The sequence below is a fragment of the Charadrius vociferus genome, unplaced genomic scaffold (assembly GCF_000708025.1).
Source record: "Charadrius vociferus isolate BGI_N301 unplaced genomic scaffold, ASM70802v2 scaffold650, whole genome shotgun sequence".
NCBI lineage: Eukaryota > Metazoa > Chordata > Aves > Charadriiformes > Charadriidae > Charadrius > Charadrius vociferus.
The window spans coordinates 5,235,824-5,252,797 of NW_009646736.1; the positions used below are offsets into that span (position 1 = coordinate 5,235,824).

The 16,974-nt window shown below is 38.8% G+C and overlaps 1 protein-coding gene across 4 annotated transcripts in view; it reads right to left on the reverse strand.

Moving 5' to 3' along the window:
- The window catches only part of TRIP12 (thyroid hormone receptor interactor 12), a 52,776-nt gene that overhangs the window by 25,329 nt on the left and 10,473 nt on the right, over positions 1-16,974 (reverse strand). For 3 of the 4 annotated variants that reach the window (XM_009889954.1, XM_009889971.1, XM_009889962.1), the window contains 10 exons: positions 16,555-16,974; positions 7,995-8,100; positions 6,606-6,742; positions 5,559-5,642; positions 4,129-4,224; positions 2,997-3,145; positions 2,638-2,673; positions 2,456-2,551; positions 1,936-2,028; positions 1,642-1,803 (listed from right to left, as the gene is read on the reverse strand). In XM_009889954.1, coding sequence (XP_009888256.1) covers positions 1,642-1,803; positions 1,936-2,028; positions 2,456-2,551; positions 2,638-2,673; positions 2,997-3,145; positions 4,129-4,224; positions 5,559-5,642; positions 6,606-6,742; positions 7,995-8,100; positions 16,555-16,974 — 1,379 coding nt within the window. The remainder of the gene's footprint in view (positions 1-1,641; positions 1,804-1,935; positions 2,029-2,455; positions 2,552-2,637; positions 2,674-2,996; positions 3,146-4,128; positions 4,225-5,558; positions 5,643-6,605; positions 6,743-7,994; positions 8,101-16,554) is intronic. The other variant, XM_009889980.1, reaches the window with a different exon arrangement.

Consider the following 16,974-nt stretch of genomic DNA (forward strand, 5'->3'; position numbering starts at 1 on the left):
TATCCTGTCATTTGACGCATTCATAAAATTTCTCCAAAAAGGCCGGTTGAATCACATTTTACAGAATATTACAGCTCTGAACTTTAAATTCACTGATACAGTCTAAACCGACCTCCTGATATGGCATACTCCCTGGGAAACACCTCACATTTGCAACACAAACACCTTTAGGGACCTTTAAAGATGAATAAATGGGTCTATAATATTACTTTTGGTTTCTACAAGGAGGAAACAAAAGGGAAGAGAGCTATAAAGCCAGAGCAACAGGAGATATAGATAATAAGCAGGCGTGAAGGCTAGTAGTGTTCTACAGACTACATGAAGCCTGATTTTTATATCATACAGCGCAGCCAAGACAGCAAATCCAAAGACACCAAGATATGAAAGATTGTGCTAAAAAATAGCTCTAGTTAAGAGTTCATAGAAACAGTCAAAAAAGTTAATCTGAACATAATAAACACTTTTACTGTAAGGGTAGTTGAACACTGGAAGAGGTTGCTAAGTCTGTAGTTCCTAAGAGGATAGACTACGTCTCCATTCTTGGAGTTTTTTTAAATAGATAAATAAATAATAATTAAAAAAAAAAAATCAGTTGGACATGGTCCTGGCAATCTGTTCTATTTGACCTTGCTTGAGCAGGGGATTAGGACTAGACAACCAAGAGTTCCCTTCCAACCTCAACTATTCTGTTAAGAGCTAACTCAAGATTTTATTTTATTTTTTTCCAGAAAAATCCCACTTCAAAATTTCTTGGAACCTTACTTTTGTGGGCTGTAGCTTCTCTTCAGAGAGCAGGAGTCAGTACTTGTCCCTACTACTGCTGAGAATGGTGCTTCCTGTTTCCAAAGCACCATCCAAAGCTGACATTTGACTTCTGTGAAGCTGCCTCAAAGATTCAAGTAGTCTCTCAGCAAGAAGACATTAGCAAAATTAAGAATAGCACAAGAAGACACAAAACCATTACCTGGAAGCTTCCATTCAGTTGCATTTGTTAAGGAACAAATTAATTTCTCCCTTTTCACCTTTTTAACAGGGATCTGCCAACCAAGCAGTATGTCCAAATCGCTTTTGGTGCAATAGTCATTGTGAGTGCTCACTTATGAACGCAGCAGCGTTGCAGGATAGGCAGATCTTAGGAGCCCCATGACTTAGGATTCATCACTTCAAACTATTGTGCAAATGTAGGAACTTTCTTTTTAAAAGCTGTAAGCCCTCAAAAGAAGTCAAATCAGAAAAAATAACCCACAAAATTTGAAACTGAAGCTTTTCTGAATTGGAAGTGAGAGGGAACCTTGCAACGCATTTGTTAAGCAAAAAGAACAGCAATGCTACTGGATTTCCTCTTACTGATGGTTAACAAGGACTACAAACCCATTATTATTCATGCTCTAAGTTAAAGTACCTTATTTATCTAATTTTACAAAATTAGCAGGGGTGTCACGAATCCTTACAGCATGTTTACAAAAAAAATCAAAGGTCCATATGCACATTAGAATATCACAACTGACAGTATAGAAACTTTGAAGCAATTATCACATTGCGAAGGCAAATAACACACAATAGAGAACTAGGTATCTGGAGGCAATTTTATACTACTTTCAGGTCAAAATTAAAACTTTCCATTTTAGAATAGCTTCTTACCTGATGTGTTAACCTTTGTGTAAGCAGTGGCAAAGAGTCTGCCACAAAGTGAAACTCATCAGGTGTTATACTCTGGCAGCAGTTGGCAGCAATAGCTAGTGCATTTCTCTGTGCATTTATACTGAAGAATTCCAGATACAGCAAACAGTCTGCCAACCCACCCTATAATAAAATAAACATTTTCACTCTCAGTACAGCTATAAATCACAGAAAGTTGTTCTCCTATTTCATCTTCACAGAATATCACCAAGTTGTAGAACAGGTAGAAGTAAAAGCGCTTTCATTTTTACTTACTGCCTGCAGAATGGCTTTACTATGCCTGCGTGATAACATCTCCAGGGCTGTAAGCGCCTGCTCTGCCACATCTATGCATTGAATAACTTGCAGCTACAAGAAAACAAGGAAGGTTCTAGATCAATTTCTAAACCAGTTTGTAAAAATAATCATCTTCATTAACACTTGGACAGTTAGCCTGTCCCAAGACACATATGCTAATGCAGCTGTACTGCTAGCTGTAATCAAGCTAGCCAATTTAAGGCTAGATCAGCTATATAGTTACTCCAAGAGTTACCAGTTTGTGCAATTTCACAGTATCTTTGCAACACCAATCAGGCAAAAAGTTCTCAATAAATCACACAGTGCTTTTCAGTAAGGGCACGAACAAAGAATAAACTGGTTTTTAGAAGCTTCTCATGTATTATGTATATCTTGTAAGCTTTGAAAAGAAGCCATTATCCTAATGATACATCCTGAAGTTAAAACAGAAGATAAAATCCCCTCAGATTAGTTTAACACTGCTTTGATTTCATTTTACCTTTTCCAAGAAGACAGGAATTGCATCTACCACTACAGCAGATGATCTGGGAAGTGCTTCCATCATATATGTTAAGGCCCGACACGCATGGTTCATCTATCAAATATATAGATATTTGCTTTTAAGTTCAGATCATACATTTTTGTATTTCAAAAAATTCTTAAATATTACAAATCACTTACAATGTCAAAGTTGTGCTCCATCTGCAGCAGCGTTATCTGTTTTTTTAAAAAAAAGTATTGTTAGTTTAGTAAAAAGTATCTAGATACAAATATAAAAAAGGGCATGAATCAGTATCATAACTTTTAACTCAGGACTCTGAATTTTGGCAAAAGTTTCAAGAGAGCCACTACCTATTCTTGAGCTATTAAAGAATTGATACAACTATCAAAATACGCCCTCAAAACCAAATAACAAGATATACATATATACACACATATATAATTAAAAATATATTACCCAAATAACGAATATGTAATTTAAGCAAGATATTGAGTGAAGTATTATATCCTCCAATAGAAATATGATATTTAATCTTTACCAAAGCTGGTACAACACTCTTGACTGGAAATCCTCCCAGTGTTTCTTCATTTCCCATGACCAACAGCTGGCACATCTCAATCACTGCCTGTAGTTGCTGACTTTCATCAGTGGCTTGGAGACCTTGTAAAAGCTGTTGGGCTTTAGAACCTAGATATCCAGAAAAAAAGATTAGGAAAGAAGATATTAGAAAACATAAGTGTTCAAGGGAATGGTTATGCTATACTTCTGCCAGAGTAGAAGATCAGAGATAGTTTGTTTTCCTCTGTATTTGTAGTTTCACTTCCTTTCCCTGTCATAAAAAGTGAGGGATAGGAAAGGGAGGCAAAATCTCACTCTTGGCTGTCTTTCCAGTGCAGACTGGTCAGCACAGGGAGTCCACCACACTGCTCACCATAGCCATCTCGCCAACCTACAGCAGGTGCAAGAACCCACAGCACTCCACCTTTTTAAAGCAAAGGACTTTTAAACACACCCCCTGGATAATAACAGCACATGGAGTATCCATGAGACTCCATCCTCTTCTTGGCAACAACGAAATGGGCTGCCTTTGGCTCTCCTGGGAAGCCAGACTTGGACTAGAAGGTACACTTCTTATCCAGCTGCATAATGCAGACATGGTGGAACAAGACTAAGGACCCATGTTCTCACTGACACATTGTCCATAAGAAATTATTTCTGTCTGAAACCTATGACACTTTTGAAACTATAAACAGCATACCTTAGAACTGACATCTATTAATAGTTTTAAAGCTAGCTTAAGCATTTGTTTAAGTCTAGCAAAAAACCCAAGGAGGTTGGAGAGGTCTTTTGTTAAGCAGTCCATCATGCAAAAGAAAAAGATAAGGGGTGAAAAGGCAAGAACCCTCCCTTCCCCACCTAGAAGGGAACATTAAGATGCCCCATAAAAGAAAAGAAAAGAAATATGATTAAAGCAAATTTCTCTTCCTTACAGGAAGACAAGCAAATTAATATTGTTGACCAATGACCTAGCACTATTAATGACATACAAATCTCCAACATGTAAAATATTAAGCTATGAAGCTAATACAAATATTAGAATTTACTAGTGGCTGAATTCTACTAGTCTGGAAGTGGAAAGAATTAAGTCAAATTAGACAAACTTTGCTTACTAGCTCCACTTCCAATTGTCCTGTGGAAGAGCTGCGACATCCGAGGACCAAGAGGGCCAAACAGGTGAGGAGGAAGACCCCTAGCCTCTAATAGAGCTAAAAGCAAACAGAGGATAACAGCCATTGTCAAAGCTTCTGCATATATTTTAAAAAGTTTAAATTCCATGATGCTATAATTTAAGACTACTAAAATTTTGACACTTTAAAGAAAGAAGAGTTATGATTAGATGACTGCAGCTACCACGATTTCTAAAAAACATCAAAAAGATGAACTTTAGGGAACAAATAACTCGTTTTTGTCCACATCAGAGCATTAAGGGCCTTTAAGAAGTCACCCACTGAGTTTCCAGTTATGTATTTCACAGAAGTCTGGTCTACTCAGTCTAGATCTAGCAAAGCAGATATAACAGACTAATTTCAAATCTGAACTCAAACTGCATAAAATAGGTTAAGCTTATCTTCAGTTTCAGGAACTGTATGGCACTATTAATCTGAAGTGACACTGAAAAAAAGGTTCACAGCTTTATTTGGTGATGAACAGGAGAGGGAAGAACTCTGCTAGATACGAAGGGTTTTTTTGGTTTTGTTTTCAAACACTTTTCAGTAGTATTACTTAAGCTAGATTAAGTGGGTGATTCCGATTTTTCTTGTAGCAACTGTGACTACTGCTGATCAATACAATAGTGATTAATAGTAAAAAACAATTTAAGTCAATTTTCCTAATGCATATAAGCAAGTGAACTGGTAGTGGCACAGCACTCATTTCCACATTAAATACCCAGATTAACCTAAACCTGTCATTTGCAAGGGAGATCTCAGAACTCCTTGCAACATAGCGGCAAAATCATTAAAACAGTTGTAGGACATGCAAACTGAGTTTATACCTGTCTGTACTCTCAGGTTTTGAGAGACCTGAATCCTTTAGCCCAAGCACAAAAGCATGCATTTAAAGAACATTTAGATTTTGTGTGGTCAAAGCTTACAGCAACATGGGTATCAATGACAAGCACAAAAAAAAAAATGTTATCCAGAAGCAGGCAGAGTAACAGTAGGCCTAACCTGGCCTGTCAATTGAAAACATTCTTGCAAAGACTTATTTTCATATTTGAGCTTACACACTTAATAGGACTGAGTTCTCAATTCTCTCCCCCCACATCCTCCTGAAAAAATCATCAATAATGGTGTGTTATACACCATGTAAATAGGTAAAGACACTATGCCACCCCCTCCAGACATTACTTCCATCTTGCATCTTTAGTGAATTAAGGCTTGTAATGCCGTACTTGAGAACTACTGTAAGCAAAGCAACACATTCACAGAGAAACAAAATACAGCCTTCCCACTATGTATAATACAGAATTAGGGTAGGTATGGCTATTCATAGGCTGCAAACAAAACAGTGAATAGTAAATTAATAACAGCTTTTATACCTTGTAGTCTTCCCATCTCAGAATCATCTGACTCACTTTCTCCAGAGGTTGTCATACCTACAGCCCCAGCAACAGAACTAGAAGCTGAAAAAATAAAATAGAAATTACTGCAAGCTACAGTGCCTTTAAAGCTACAAAACTGGCATCAATTCCACCATCAAGGAAAGTGTCCACAATCAGAAGAGTGCTCTGCACTTAACATTGCCACCATTATATTTCTGTCTGATTGTCATTTTAAACATTAGACCAGTCTACAGGTCTAATACTTTCCAAAAGCTGAAGAGAGGCTACATCAACATAAGAAGGGGGGGGAGGGGGGAAGTACAGCCAAATCCGCAAATTACCTTTCAGACAGATTTAGCTGTATCCTTAGTAAATTTATGCATTCCTTAATTGAGTGTTATATTGCACCTCATTTCTGTTAATTTTGACTTTTTGTACTGTGGTAGCTAGCTTTAAGCAGAGAATGTTTGAGATTTTCAACAATACACCATAATTGCTGGAAAGCTTCTTTGAAGTAACTCCTAGTTAGTGAATTAGGACCAGATGATAAAATTAAGTAGCCTTTAATAGGGCTGTACGAATAAGAGTATTTAACTTGGTTACAAGTTTCTCCAGTACAGACACACTTGCAATTTCAACAGAAAACCCATAGAATATTTATGAGTAGTTACAAAAGAGCTTTTACAGGTAAATGCATGCCTTCTGTATTATGAACAGTTTGGTGTCTCTTCAGTTGGCAGTATAGCAATTTATGCAGCATCAGCTGAAGTTACTTTTTTGGGGGGAGAGGTAGATGCCTGAAAATTAAAGTCTACTTTATCAGACCTAGTTTGGAGACTACGAAAAGCATAAATAAAACATGTATCAGATATCCAAGAAATCAGATTCAAAAGAAGAGGTCCCCATCACTCAAAAACCTTCCAGAATTATTTACCAGCTTAAATAGTTACTCCCCAGAACTTAAACCATTTAATTATTTTTAAATGCAGAGCAACATGTATCAGCAGCTATACTAAAAATGCCTCAGTTGGAATTTCTTCTTACCTGCAGCTCCCTGGGGAGCCTCATCTGTACGTGCAGCTGAAGAGTTAACACCATCCTGGTTGTTGTCAGGATCAGCCATCTTCTCCTGTCGGCGAGCTTCAGCTGCTCCTCTTTTGCCCAGGCCAGAGCCTCGCCGACTAAAGATTCAATAAACAAGATTTCAGACGTTACAAACTAAGACAAGAGATTTATTAATGTAAGACTACTCAAAACCACATAACATTTATGTAGATCGCTACCACGAAGTTGCTCAAACTAACAGATTTGCATAAGAATCAGTCTTCACAAAATTATTCAACCCTTCTTTACCATCCTTGCCCCACACCATGGCAGTGATTTGTTCATACTAATGCATTACAGCTAGGTCCTTACATTATACCCTTCAAGAGAAGGCAGTCTACTGCCAAAAATAGTCAAAATGAGCAAGACTAAAGTGACCATTGATTACAAATCACATACACATTTGAGAAGTTCAATGACAGAGTAACTATCTTTAATGGAAGTTCTGAACTATTGAAAACACAAAGAGAACTCTGACGTTTAACTCTGTTTTCAGTGCCAGAAAAAGTTTGAGGGCACAATCCTTTTTAAATTTGCTTTTTTAAACAGTATTGCCATCACCACTACAAATATATATGCCTACAAAGAAAACAGTCAAATTCAAATGCACACTTGACAACAGAACCAGACTTCAGAAGCTTTCTTTTTATGGCATGGAAGATGGAAAAGAAGTTATGCCTAAACTACGTTTAGCAGTTCCAGCACAAGAAAAAAAAATAAAGCTTGTTAAGGCTTCATAAGTCTAACTTCAGAATATACGGAACTACAAAATTTTTTTTGCATCACAGGACACGTTTATCCTCCCCTCCCATTTAATCTACCAGCTGTTTAAAATTATTAATTCAGTACTAACTTTCCCCTGCGTCAGAAAGTATATTAAGTATTTAGATGCAGCTACTGACAAGCTGAGTCAGCTTAACAACATCAACTATTAAAACAGACTCCTGTGTGGTACCATGAAGTCTTATTTTTCAAATTAGTCATCTGTTTCATTATTCATGACGGACAGTAGTTTAGCACTCTCGCTCTTCGCGTTTAGTAACTTTTTGAACAATACCTCCCTAAGCAAATGATTACTTAAATTTGCGATATTGGCTTCGGATGTTTCTTTCCCTCCACCCCAACACCTAAGGGACTTATTGAAGGTCTAATGATGACAAATTCTATGCGCTATCCATGACACTGGTGTACAGAGACACCCAGCATGCCTGAAAAGCTACAGCTACTTCTACAACATCAAAGTAAGAGACAGACAAGGCCAGTTTTCATGGATGAAAATGACATTAATATCAACCCACTGCAATTATGTTTCATTATCTCAAGTTTTACCTGGTGCTAGCACAGGAGCCCGTGGTCTTTTGCCGTGTGCTCCGCCGCAAACTGGGGAGCTCAGCAGGTGGTGACTCACTACGCTTCTTTGTAGATTTTCTTAGACCTATGTAATACGTAAAGAATTGAGAGTAAGTCAGTCTTTAAATACACAGCAGTCCTACAAAGAAATGAAACTGCTGTGTACTGGAAACTTCTATATAGAACAGCTTCTACATAAGAACCACAATAAGCCTGCATCAATCAGCTTTTACTTACCTTACACTGAACTGCTATACCAGTAAAAAAAGGTTCAGATATTTGCTTTTTGCGTCATTATTTTGAATTAATTAATACTGAACTCCAAGCTGTTACCTAGACACCTTTTCCTAACCTACACACTACAGTTATAGAAGAGCTAGTCTCTCATGCCAAACAGATATCACATTATGGGATACATACAGTTTTATTATTTCCACATGCTGATGTTCAAAACACTTAAAAGAAAATACTTTAGCTTAAGACAAAAAAGAAAGAAAAAGATTACATTTGGGCAGAAGGGCAGTGTTGGTTCCATCTGTTTTCCCCCACCTCTGAATAAATCTGTACAACATAAACTCAGTCTTCTTCCCCAGCCAATTCATAATTTTTTAGTCAGTTTTATTCACGTTAGTATGGCTTAAAAATAACTGCCTTAAATCAAAACCATGCTCCCCTCCAGGAGCCAAACAATGCCAGTGCTGAGATCTCTCACATGTATTATTTGTGTTCCTATTTCAACTACATCCTTTCAACCCCTATCCCTGTCATATGGTCTTCCTTGAGGCAAATAACCAAGCATATCTTCACAGCTTTAAAAAAAAGGAGTTCTCAAGTTCTCAATTTAGAAGTATGTGCACTGTTGAAGACTGGCCCAACTGATCTCTAGGTTATAAAGCTATTGTTCTGATGACACATCCCACCACAGAACCAGGTAAATCTTAAACACATGAAAAACCCCATGCAATACAACATTCTTACTTTTCACAGCAAGCTTACTATCAGGCTGAAATATCCCATAACAGCTTCCAAACCAGAAGCATGATAATTAAAGTGTTAAAAATTAAAAATTCTTATCCGGCCCAGCTTTACATTTCAGTCCCCCCTGCCTCTACAATAAATAAGAGAACTGCGTAACATTCAATTTAGACATACTATTACTAGAACAGATGTAAATAACTTTGAAAAGATGAGAAAGTTAGGTCACTGCTCCCTCTTCCGGCAACAAAGTCAAAATAAAACATATTATATGTGCAGTGTTTTTGAGTAGAGTACCTATCAAATTGCTTCCTGTCTATTTCCTTAATCCTAAAACATTCCAGGGATGCTGAGCTGTGGTACTGAGGGATGAAATGATAAATATCCAAGTCAGAAGCTGCATAGTTAACAGAAAAAAGGAAAGTGATCTGAAAAGCTATTATTGACCTGGGTGAATAGTCTGCCCTTTCAAGCACTATACTATATTTGGCCCAGGAACACAATGCTGTGTGCAGTTAAGTTCCACGCAGATGAAGATTAACCTGATATTCATGTAGTCACCACACACCTGGCTTACTAACTCAAATTTGGCAACCTTAAGAAAACAACAAGATTCTGTATTTAACAGCCAGCAAGCACTGAACTGAAGCAGGCCAGCTACTTCAATTTTCAGATGGTCTATACATACAGAACAATATGTAACTTTTTCAAATATTCAGAAAAGCAGCCACATTTTTACTATTTATGCTTTCAAACCAAAAATTGAATTTGAAGTTTCTACAACAGAAATACACAATGACTCCAACCCTATTTACATATAGTAAGACACTCACAAGGAGGGGGGAAGAAAAGCAGTGTGTTATAGAGTGATATAGAAAACAAAGCCAGTTTGGAACAGTTGTAGCAGGATCCCATGCCATAGCTACCTAAGCTTCTCAAGTACTAGAAGTTCACAGATACAACAAAACTCCCCTCCTAGTGTAAAATGTAACCAGCTATAAAATGCAAACTTCAACTGGCATTAGGTGTAACACTATATTACTCTACAAATAAAACGTGTTTACCACTCTGAGTTCATATTACATATATGAAAAAGTAGGCTACTCAGTACCTACAACATTATGGTGAAATTCGACGTGACATATTCTTCTAAATATAAAGCAAACGTACAAGTTAATCACCTTGTTACAGTTCACTGGAAAAACATACAAATACATTTTAATTCTTTATGTCAGCATGCCGCTTACTACCAATCTGTGGGTACTCATTTTCAAGTAGTCAGACCTCAATATTAAGTAATTTCATATCAGCTTAGTAATAGGCTATAAATGAGACACCACACACACCCACTGTAAATGAAGTAAGATTGACTCAACCTCAATCAAAATAGGATTTCTACTAAGGGCAAAGGTTTCACCAATCAGCAGAGCTAGCTTAGTTTAACAGTATGGTACACTCACTCATGTCTCATTGTCCCCAAACCAGTCCCAAGATGCACAAACTGCACACCTGATACACACTTTCTTGTATTCTGCCAGTTTGGTGTGCTGAGCTTGCTTAATACCAGTCAGATGAGCACAGACACTATAAAACAGTAGGGCAATGCAGCTGTGAAATGGGTTGTCCTTTTCTGTAAGAGGCATTAAATTAGCTAAGCCATCTCTTTAAACTGAATTATGTTAGTAACGGGTTTAGAGAATGTAAGGAGTTACCCAGTTACTGCTTGATGAATGAACTGCCGAATACATCACAGCCTGAGCACCCAGAAGAGTTTGAGCTCATTTTCTCCTGCTGCTCAGGAAGAATGTTCTACTTGTCAGATCTTTTTGCATCTTTCTCTTTTCCCAAGTCTTTATTTCTCTACTTCTGATGTATCTACCAGGGGCACATATAAGCTTCCACCTCCCACTATTAATTTTGAAGGCTAAAAAAGGAGCAATGAAAGACTTTTGAGAGCTTGTTGCCTTCCTGATGTTCAATGCCACTCTCTGTCCTAAAAGTTTATTGTTTAAAAAGGCTTCTTAAGTCTGTCTTACCACCTGCATCTTTTGCAAATCCTTTGAGTCTTCTCAATACCATAAGCTCAGGACTGCTAATTTCATCAGTGTAGGACTGAACCTTCTTCCTTTCACTCGCATTGTCCTCAAAATTTGATCTCCCCCTTAACACACTGCCAGCATGACCTACTGACTATTAGTCTTCCATCTATAGGAGCTGCAGGAGGCTAACAGCCCCAAGCCTTCACTGGTAAACAGGGCACAACCACATGCAAAGAGACAGGATTAGAGATGCCCTGTGACTGCCTGACAAAGGAAAGCACCGGTCGTACCACCACAGACAGACAGCAAGGGCTTTCAGGGGAATTGGTTTCATGTTCATCTCCAGAAGTTATTCAGCACCACTTCTGTAATATACAGAGCTATCGTCAAGAGATCTGTTTCAAAGAGCTTGTAAAAGTTATGAACAGTGATGGACTTTCAATAAATCAAAAGAAGATTAGGTTTAAGCAGTTCATATTCAGCAATTGCAAAAACTTCAGATGTAAACTTCAGAATTAAAACAGAAGTATATGTTTTCTTATGACAAATATATACTGCTTATGCCCTGACATCATCTTATTTGCATGCCAAACACTTATGTTAATGACTCTGAAGGAAAATATACCCAGACAGGCTAAACCTGAAAGAGCCCAGCTTAACAGAAATCAAATGAAAAAAGTCTTAAGAACACCTTCACATTTGAGTGTGTCTACTGGTCAGCTTTTTTTTTTTAAGTCATTTTTGTTGCATGAACAAAACTAGTTCTGAATGCAGCTGTACTGCATTCACTTATTTTAAGTCTGTGTGTATTACTCAAGCCAAAACAAAGTTAGTCAAACTTTCACAGTCCATAACCTAGAAAGCCCTTTATTTGCAGTTCAGACAGATAATCAGTAGAGATTTGTTAGGACTGGAAGTTTAGACTCCAGACTGGCTCCTGTGTTGGGCTGCTCTCCTCCTCACGCAATAAAGATAGGGTGAAAATAGCTATGGCAGGGGAAGGCAAGAGGACCTCCTGTCATTCTAATACTCCACTATTCCCCTCCCTCAGTACCAACCCAGACATCCCCAGCTCTTGATTATAGCTTCACACAGCTCATCACCGCAATTATCCCAGGCATCTCCAAACTAGTCATCTTATTTCCTCAGTCCCAAGTCCACAACTCTATGGCTCTAACAACCGTGACAGACAGCACTGTCACCCACAATCCCAACTAAACTAAACTAATTCAGAGCTATTTTCAGATTCTTTTCTCCCTCACTGCTGCCAAATCCCCTGAAGCCAGCAGTTATACACCATTCAGGCTCCATGTTTACCTTCATGTGGCTTTCACAGTGCCCCAATAACCTCTCCAGCTCCCCAAATTTTAAAGTATTAGGAAGAGGCTTCTCAGTCAGGGACAGCTATCCTACTCTCAGCACTGTCCCAGCCATCACTGCCAGCTTCTTCCTGTTTAAGGGCCACAAGACACTACGCAAAGGGCAGTACAAATTTCCCTAATAATGGAGACATAATTGAGCTTAGTTTTATGTTGTTACATAATCAGCAAGATGATCCAATTTGCAACATTGAAAAAGCCCCCACAAAATATAGGGCTTGAAAGAGCTGTGAAAAAAGTCAAATCAAGAGAGCAAAACAAGAAACTTGCCCTTCCCCATACCCACAAAGAAATATTTAGCTACAAAAATAGGGGGGAAAAACTTTATCTACCCTGGTTTTATTCTTCCAACAAATTCTATCGCAGTTATTCAGTGATGTCACTGCTCAGTTACAGACTGTGTAGCTGAAGACTGAAAGTCACCTTGGCTGTATTTAACATCTATTAATTATCCAGTGAGGACTGGGTAAGAAACCTCAGGGTATTACCCTCCAATACGTGAAAAGCTTCTGCAAAGATGGCAACCATGTCTCTCCTCATTCTTCTCTTCAGCAGAGTAAGCCAGCTCAGCTCTTCCGGTTTTTCCTTCAAAGATCACAACTACTAATAATTCTTCTTGTACTTCCTCAACTGTAATACCCAGAAGTGAACAGCCTTGCATTTATATAGACATGACCAACTGTATGCTGGCTGGAATAATCTCCCCTCTCCTCCCACTTCTCTTCCTAGAACCACTCCCTCCGCTAATTTTTCCTGAAGTTTCCAGAGCTCCTTACAAACCTACATTTGCATGTTTGGTTTTTGTTTACCTCCCACTAGTTCCATAAGCCCTATATCAAACTTCTTCAAACACCTGTTTCATATAATATCCCTATACAAGCCCACCAAGTTTTAGCCTTCACTTTCTACACAGGATTGCTATGACTTGTAAGACATGTTTCCAGGCAGAAGGGTGTACACCTCAATAATTTAATCTAGATCACCGTTTGCCTTACTGCTTTAGAAAGCTTTAGAAGTGTTGATATTTGTGCGAAAAATCAGGTACTTCTGCTCCCTTACCCCCTAAGGGTAGTAGCTTGCTACAGATAACAAGTTCTAACTTACCCATTCTTCCCTAAAAACCTATCCTGCAGGTTTATTTTCTTAGTATTTTCTTGACACTTCTCAGCATTATCCAAAATATGTATTTTCTTCAAATACTTCAAATTTGTCCCAATATTTTCAAGTTAGTGAAGCTGTATGACAGACAAATTATTTTCTTGTTTTTTTAAAAAAAGGCTAAGCTAACAATAGTTACTGTTGATTCAAAGAGCTCTAATACAATATTTGAAAGGCTGAGACTATTTGAAAATATCATAAAGTTCAACACTTGTCTTCACTTCTAGGTTGGGTTCTTACTCTTAGTGATCTTCAGTATAATCACTTACTCTGATCATTAATTACAGAATACTTTGGGTTGGAAGGACTAGATGACCTTTAAAGGTCCCAACCCCCCTGCAATGAGCAGGGACATCTTCAACTACATCAGGTCGCTCAGAGCCCTGTCCAACCTGACGATGAACTGGGCATTTGCCACCTCTCTGGGCAACCTGTTCCAGTGTGTCACCACCCCCAGCGTAAAAAATTTCTTCCTTATATCTAGTCTAAAACTAGTCTCTTTTAGTTTAAAGCCATTACCCCTTGTCCTATTACAACAGGCCCTGCTAAAAAGTTCACCCCTGCCTTTCCTGTAGGCCCCGTTTAGGTACTGGAAGGCCACAATAAGGTCTCCCTGGAGCCTTCTCTTCTCAAGGCTGAACAACCCCAACTCTCTCAGGCTGTCCTCATAGGAGAGGCATTCCAGCCCTCTGATCATCTTCGTGGTCCTCCTCTGGACCTGCTCCAACAGGCCCATGTCCTTATTACGTTGGGGGCCCCAGAACAGAACGCAGTACTCCAGGTGGGATCTTACCAGAGCAGAGCAGAGGGGCAGAATCACCTCCCTCAACCTTCTGGCCACACTACTTTTGATGTGGCCCAGGATACAGTTGGTCTTCTGGGCTGCGAGCACACATTGTTGGCTCATGTCCACATTTTCATCCCTAAGTTCCCCCAAGTCCTTCTCGGCAGGGCTGCTCTCAATCCCTTCACCCCCCAACCTGTATTGATAGGGGGGTTGCCCCAACCCAGGTGGAGGATGTTCAATATAATAGCCATTGGAATAAGTTTTGCTGTAATCTAGAGTAAAATAAAGAGGCACTAGACATTTTAGACTTCCTAGTATCACCTGTTAGTACTTCCCCCTCCCACCCTCAAATGGGGACACCATCTAGAGAATGTAACTTTAACCTCCACTGAGTCTAGAAATGTCTCTCATCATGCTTTCTGCCCCTTACCAGTGACTTTTTATACATACACACCCATACCTACAGTCCATACCGACTCAGTTTTGTGTCATATACTTGCACATCTTAGTTCAACTTAAGTTTACCTTTCTGCAAAAAAGGTTCACGGAAGAGCTAAAGCTAGATCAGGTTGCTCAGAGGCCTGTCCAACCTGACCATGAACTGGGCATTTGCTACCTCTCTGGGCAACCTATTCCAGTGTATCACCACCCTCGGTGTAAAAAATTTCTTCCTTATATTTAGTCTAAAACTAGTCTCTTTTAGTTTAAAGCCATTACCCCTTGTCCTATCACAACAGACCCTGCTAACAAGTTCATCCCCGTCTTTCCTGTAAGCTTTCTCCGTACTTTTTGTGGAGACAGTTTAGGCTCATATTCTCAATGTTGTTTTTCAAGCTACTCAACACATGCCCCTCCTTACATTGTGCTATCCCACCCTTCCACTTCTCAGTCCTTGCTGAAGTTTTTTAACTGGTCACATAAATTACTCTCTGCCTTCAGCTTCTCATTGTTCACTTGTTGGAGGTAAATTCTTTCTCCTCCCTGTTTCTTTTCTACATTGCTAAAAAGTTGCCTGTAACAAGGACAAACTTTGCTAATAACTTGTTGGTCAGTCCCATTCTTGCCCGATTCCTACCCATTTTCCCCTCACTCCACAATGCGCAAGTTCAGAATTTTTACTTTGGAATTCATCACCCAGGAAGTGTTGAACCGTGGAGCAGGTAGATAAAACCTTGCTATAAAATAACTCACTCCCCTTCCCCAATGCCATTCTTCCTCAATTAGGTTAGGTCATTCCAGAATCAATACTCCAGTCATGCAAGTTATCCAAAACAAGCCTATTAGGTCAATTACATCTATTTTGATTATACAGGAAGACATCCAGTTGTTCTTGTTTGTTTCACATATTTCCTGCATTAGTATTAGCTATAGACATGCCCCAGTTGGGACACACTACTTGTGATCATGTCTAGGTAAAACAACAACAGTAAACAAGCTTAGGAATTCAACTTCTTAAATCAAGTTTTGGAGAATACATGCTATAAGTAAATCATACAGTACACAAAGCCAGCATAGCACATTTCAAGAAAGTTTTGCTTAAGGCAGCAGAGCTACAAGCCTATCTGCACACTAGCAAGCAGGTGCTCTGCTTGGAGACAGCCTATATTTCTTAGTGACAATGTCCAAGAACAGTAACTTGTATTCATATTCAGCAGAGACACAATCTATCTTGAAGGAACAATTTAAAAGATAAAGTGGCTAACGTCCCAGGCACTAAGTACACTAGGTTTAAGAGATCACTGTTCTTAAAGTAACATCAGAGATTCTCACAGTAAGGAAAAGCTAGGAAAGTGGGCTTGAAACAAGAAACCACAGATTATATACTTTTTCTCCCAGCATTTAATATTCCTACTTCGGGACAGAAAGCTTAAGAAAATGAGAAAAAACATCTAACAGAAGGAATATGATCAAGGGAGTTTTATAACATCTATGTCCCCATCACAACATCCAACTATTTTGCATATATTTTCTTTTTAAAATTGATTTGCAAGACAGAGAAGCAACTTAAATTTATAGAACACTGACTGCACTCAAATAATTTGTTTTGGCTGTAAACAGTTAGTCACAGCTTTACTTAAAAGCTCAGCAGAATGCAATTTCTCTAAGAAGATACCAAGAAGCCTGAAAACAACAGAAGTATTTGTTTAGAAGACTTGTTTTTAAAACATACATACTTATTCTTCCACAACAGAACAACTTACTTGCTAGCTTAGCCTGTAGTCCTGAAGGTCCAGGTTTTGATGTCTCTGACTTGGAAGAGCCTGGTAGAGACAGTTTTGTTTTAGGCAGACTAACTTTTGGGCTGAATCGAGCAGCCCAGTCAAACTTTGAAGAGCCACTTGTTTTACTTGGTTCTTTGTCCCTGCTACTCCTTCTTGGACTGGGGCTGGATGCAGAACGGGAACGTCTAGCCTTATTCTGGTCCTTTCCCTGTTTCACTCTGGCACCCTGAGGAACAGTAGAAGAAGCAGAGGCAACAGCAGAAGAGGAGGATGATGTAGAAGCTGAAGAAGAAGAATCAGTGATGGTGCTACACCCAGCTTTGGCTGAGGTCACCGATTTTGAAGCCAGCTTGGAGAGTTTTGCTGACTTCTCTTCAGCGCCAGTTGATTCAACTGCTG